Source organism: Macadamia integrifolia, unplaced genomic scaffold (assembly GCF_013358625.1).
Source record: "Macadamia integrifolia cultivar HAES 741 unplaced genomic scaffold, SCU_Mint_v3 scaffold2797, whole genome shotgun sequence".
In the NCBI taxonomy this organism is placed as follows: Eukaryota; Viridiplantae; Streptophyta; class Magnoliopsida; order Proteales; family Proteaceae; genus Macadamia; species Macadamia integrifolia.
Window position 1 is genome coordinate 24,252 of NW_024868970.1, and position 5,889 is coordinate 30,140.

Here is a 5,889-nt window from a genome sequence, read left to right on the forward strand (position 1 = left end):
AAAATAGGCAAAGGTAACATTTCTTCAAAAAACTATTTTGCACATAAGGATATCAAACTATTTCTCACAAAAAATCATTTTTGTCAAATAGTTACCAATCCATTTTTATGTTCTGATAAAAAAAAATAAGAAAGCTAACAATCTAAGATCAGTAGATTCATTTTTAATATATCTTACTAGGCTAAAGCATCAACCACTGGATCAAGAGAATAATTCGCAAAAGAAGGCTCAATGCCTCTACATTCACAGTACTTCATCATCAAAAGAAGTTTTCAAGTTTTCAATTTGGTATTTTTCACCATATTAGGTCCATTAGGCACTAAATAGGTGTTTCATATTCTGTCCTTCGTACATATTATGATAAACTAGTATTGGTATGCAGTTAGGCATATTTGCATTCATTCTCGAGGATTTCAAATCATTTTCATGCATTTTTGCATTCTTTGGGCATGAAGGCATTTGGGTATTTCACACACTAATTTTTGCCCTAATTTTGGTCGCTTAATATCCATGATATTAACACTTGTAGATATGTTTTAGCATTCAACTTACTTTTTAAGTGGGACTTTGTGCATTTCATGCTTCTTTTTTTTTTTTTTTGGGGCCCAAAAAGGGCATTTGATCATTTCCTCTTCTTCAATAGTTCCTACTTCACACATTTGAAGTTGCAGAGTTGAGGTTTTGAGGGTGAATAGAGAAATTTAAGATGATAATTTTAAGAAAGAGATGCATGCAATGGGAATAGTCAAATACATTGTTACACATACAAAGAAATCATACATGGCTTACATGGTCTACTTCTAAGGACATTAATTGGTCATGAAGCAACTAAACAAGGGGAAGAAGAAAAAAATTAAAAAAAAAATAATAATACTTCATATTGAGAAGCCCTGATTGATAGGAAATAGAAGTCCACTAGTTGTGAACGGAATGCCCAATACCTGGACTGTGACCAGGAGCCGTTGGCCGGAAGTCTTCTATATGACCTTGTGGAGGTGGAGGTGGAGGTGGAGGTGATTGTGAATCATTTAAGGGAACTGTAGGGTTTGCAACTTCAATGGCTTCCATATGAACCAGACCTGCTGGCTGAAACTTGATAGCTACTTGAACTATCGTTTTACTTGCATGCTCACTACGCAACGTATTGGTGTTTTCACCAAGTTTTCTTGATGCAGCTTCAGTCTTCTCTCTCGGAGTTATAGGTCTCTTGTTAGAATCCTTTGTTTTCCCAATCTTTAAATGCCTTCCCTCAACAGAGTTAACTGCATAAGAGAAAGCTAAGATCAGGAGAAGCACAGAAGCAAAGATGAACTTGACCTTCGCCATTACTCCTAGTGATGCTAGAGTTCACTGAATCAGAACAGTATTACTAAAGAACCGAGAAACAAACCTGGGAAACAAGAAGAGAGAAAGAGAGAGAGAGAGAGACAGAGAGAGAGAGAGAGAGAGAGAACTTGAAAACAACTCAAGGTTAAGGAAGGGATACTTCAACTGGAATACTCCATGGGGTATTTATAGTGGTTCTACAGTCCGAGTACCCCTAGAGAGAGAGAGAGAGAGAGAGAGAGAGTTACTTTGAGTGTCATGTGGAAGTGCTAACCAATGGGAAGAAGATTCGAGGGACTAATTAAATAGTATATATTAAAATAATAACAATAAAACCTACCCAATGTACAAGCTAGCTTGGTTACACTACTGCTGAGTCTAGCGAGCAAAGTTCTAAAACTTGGGAACGGTCTCAGGATCACTTAAGGCGGATTTCAACTCGATATTGATCTGAATGTACCTAGTTCGAACTATATTAGACATGTATCTCTGCTTTTTAATGAAAATCAGTTTTTATTACGTTTTTACTATTGGGCCTTACTCATGTATCAGGATCGGTTTATTCAAGATTAGGGATTCGTCAAGGCCGATATCAATTCAATCCAGCCAATACTAATTAGTCCAATCCAAGTTTTAGAACAATGCTAAGGAGGGCATTTGTACACGAGTTTAGGTCATGTTCTCATATGAGAACTAGGCATATAACAAACACATGAATTCCGCTAAGGTTAGAGTCTAATGCAATGAAGAAAGTAACCTAATAGAGTCCATATATCTATCCTAGACCTGTATAAAAACGTTCTCATACAAAAATCTGATCCGACCTCTATGTACACCGCCTTTCCACAAAAAGTCTTACACCCACATTTGTGGAAAGGCTGCCTCCTTATTCGGCCCATGACCACCACCAGATTGCAGTGGAGCAATGCACTGAGACCCGCCCCTAATTAAAGAACATATCGAGGGGAAAGACTTGAGACTCACGGATCTACAAATCAAGTGCAGATGGTGCTCTGTACCAAAGCTCACTAGCATGTCTCTTAACCCTTTTATCAAAAAAAAAAAAAAAAAAGTCTCTTAACCCAGTGAGTAACTCGGAAAATGTTTATCCCATTTATAAGAGGGGTCAATAATAAGATCGGACTAGTTGAACTGATCGAATCAAACTGAAATCAATAAAATTCATTATATTCTTGCACCTTTTTAATGGACTGATAATAAACCGTTAAAGAAACAATGAATCGACCAAAATGACTCGGACTGAACCAAAAATAATGGAGCACTTTATTGGTCTAGGTTTGGTCTGGTTTGATATATATATATATATATAATTGAAAGAAAAAAAATGGATTGACACTGGACCAAAATCAACCGTTTGACACTGGACCAAACCAACTGTTTGACACTCTTAACTATTCCACATCAATAATCAGTCTAAATTCTGCTCTAACTCAAGTCCTGAAACAGTTAATAAGCTACGCTTAGCTTGAATGCAATATATATAAAGTACAAAGAAATGTTTAGGGGACTTGTTTTAATAAAGCTTTCTATAATTCTCAGCAGTTGGTTCCATGATTTGAGTGTTGGATCTACTTTCTTTATGTCTAAAGGGATTGTTTCTTACAATTTAATACAGTGAGCGTGTTTGAATTATACACTTCTATATTGACCATGATTGATTAAAAAAGAGTTGGTCGGCCCCACTGACCACATGGTACGAGGATATTTCAGATTCCTATGGACCCTTCCCCCACTATCTTCATAAACTTTAAAATGGTTTAAATCTCTTTAATATAAACAGTTTAATTCCTGTCCACGACCAGAGCTAGCTGTTTGAATCTATAAATTGCCGGCCTTTGTCTGCATTTGGCTTCAACTGGTTTTCTGAAGCTTTTTGGGAATGATAAGTACTGAAGTCTACTGGACATGAGAGTTCTTTAGTTCAAGTTGAAGCCTCTGATCAAAGGCCATGGAATAAGTTAATTAAAATAGTTTTGTGGCTATGACCTAAAATTTTATGTAGTATCCTCTTGTGCAGGTCCACCATCTCTCCTCTCCACCCTCTACCATGGTTTTTATTTATTTATTTTTATTTTTTCGGTTTCATTTTCTAATATTCTTTTGACATGCCAACGTTCTTGGGAACTCCTCACCGTGTGGATTCTCATTTCCAAATGATCATATTGGAAAAGAATATTCATCAGTTATTCTTTGCATGCCTATTCTCTTCTTGTATTTGGGGGATATTTTGTAAATGCTGGCCAGTTAAGAGAAAGATTCTTGATTTTTTTATCATTGATGGAGATGGATGAAGAGGAGCTTTAATGAAAAATTGTCTTATTCTATCTCCCCTTACATTTGATTCGATTCCATTTGGTTTGATTCGCTTCTATTTGATTTTAAATGGTCGATTTTGATTCTATTTTTTCAATTATAATTATAAATTGAAACCCTTTTTCTTTAGGTTCTATAGGGGATGAAGATATTTAAACCCTTCTCAAGCTAATAAAGCCCTATCTCCTTTAGGAAAAAGGTTGAATATACTATCGGTATACCATAAGCTAACACCTACAGTGTCTATCTCTCTCGAATCTTGCTCCTCTCCTAAGCAATGATTGTCCAAGTCACGCCCATAGCTACCTAGGCGCTTGCCACGTTTCCAGGCGATGATCCAATGATGCTCAGCATCTCTTTTTCCGTGACTTTGTCAGCGTCTCGTTAGGTGCCATTAGATCATCGCCTAGACATGTGGCGAGCGCCCAAGTAGTTATGAGGCAACTTTGATGATCACTGTTAAAAAAAAGAGTCGAATCCATCTCTCTCTATTCTCTTTTTTAAAATGACCCCTTATTCCTAATATATGATCCCCTAATTTTCCATATACCATCAGCGTATTTTTAAGTTATGAGTCGAGGGCATCATTCAACTGTTTTTTAGTTCCATCCGGTCAAACCAAATCATTTTTTGAACAATCTTTTCTTTGGTAAACAATCACTGTTTAAACTGACTGGCATCGATTTGTCTCTATTATGCTTATTAAAAAAATTAAATTAAATTATAATTTGTCAGTTTTTTAGTTTCTGACAGGTGACTTTGGATCTACCAGAGAGCATAGCCGCGTCCCTCTCTCATTGGTTCCAAGGTTTGGGGAGTTTTATTTAGTCTTTTTTTTTTTTTTTTTTTTTTTTCTTCATCTCACCCTCAGGTTCCCAAAATGTGTCATTTCATTATTTAAGGCTGAATTTGATATGCATTTTCGAGAATGCATTCTTAATAGGAAATGAAAATACTGTTTAGATACATAATTATTTAAAATGCTTTCTGGATTTTAGAATACCTGATCATTTTATGGAACAACTCAAGGGCAAAATATCGTTTGGATACATAATTAATTATTATCAAAGAACATTCCCTTTAAGCGCGGCAGTATAGTTTGAAATTGGATCTGTTGTTCGTCTGATCAACTGGTTGTACATTTGAGCATCCAAAAACTGTCCGTTTTGTTTTTAAATGCACCTCTCTTGACCCTTGTAATGACAAAAGGTGAGATCAAGGATTTAATTATCAGTAGATATAAATATTGGTACCAAGACCAATATCAATATTAATCTGGATCGAATCAATACATAATAATCACTTTACTTTTTTTAAAGTACATTGTTTTATATTTTACCCTGAAACGATGCTAATAATCAATCCAAATCGATCAGATATTGTTATCTATCTCAGTCTATATAATCGATATGATATCAATTCTTAAGATTCTATCATGAATGAATAGGATAAATATTAGATAATCAGATATAGGACTAGGTGATCGGACGGTCATCAGCAAATCCAATCTCCCTTGGTTCAAAGCTTCTATCCATGTTTCGAGTATTGGATCTCTTACCTTAAATCTCGAGACCGAGCTGAAACTCAGTATCTCACAATTTAATACAATGGGCGTGTTTGTATTATCGCACTTTAATATTTCCCCACCATTCATTAAAAAATGGAAAAGTATTTGGGAGACGAAGTTGGCGGACACAAGCTGAGACCTTTCCAGCACCAAAGCTCAACCATGAATCTAAACCGCTAGCCTTGTCTGCTTTTGGTTTTAAATTTACAATTTCATAGACCTTAATTTGTTTATGAGAGTTTCTACGAATGGTAAGTATTGAAATGCCGTCAAATAAAATAATAAATTATGACCAAGAGACCGTTTTGACACATGATCATCTCACATGCATAAAAATCCTTTGTTGTGAGGTAGTGAAGATCCAGCGGTTGGGATGCATGCTAGGGTCCTCTCAGTCGTTGAATCTTCACTGTCACTCACCGCTCACTATAGAGGATTTGAACCCATCTCACATCCACTGTGTGTAGATATAAATACACACTGTTTTTTCTTCCTAAATTATTTCACAAAATAAAATTAATATTTTAAATATGTTTAAAATTCCAGATGAATCTACACCGAAAAGCTTGGAGATGTCATAATATTTTAGATGAAATGACATATATTAAACAAGCTTAAAGAACATCCAACCCATAGCAGAGAAGAGAATTTTTTTTTCTTTT

General features: G+C 35.5%; 1 protein-coding gene across 1 annotated transcript; it reads right to left on the reverse strand.

Moving 5' to 3' along the window:
• Positions 1 to 915: 915 nt before the first annotated feature.
• On the reverse strand, positions 916 to 1,326 carry LOC122067267 (precursor of CEP9-like). The gene has a single exon (XM_042631103.1). It carries the CDS (start codon positions 1,324 to 1,326, stop codon positions 916 to 918), a length of 411 nt encoding a protein of 136 aa, XP_042487037.1.
• Positions 1,327 to 5,889: the final 4,563 nt, after the last annotated feature.

Excerpts from the sequence above, each read along its gene's own strand:
- LOC122067267 (XM_042631103.1), bottom strand. The coding sequence starts at position 1,326 with ATGGCGAAGGTCAAGTTCATCTTTGCTTCTGTGCTTCTCCTGATCTTA.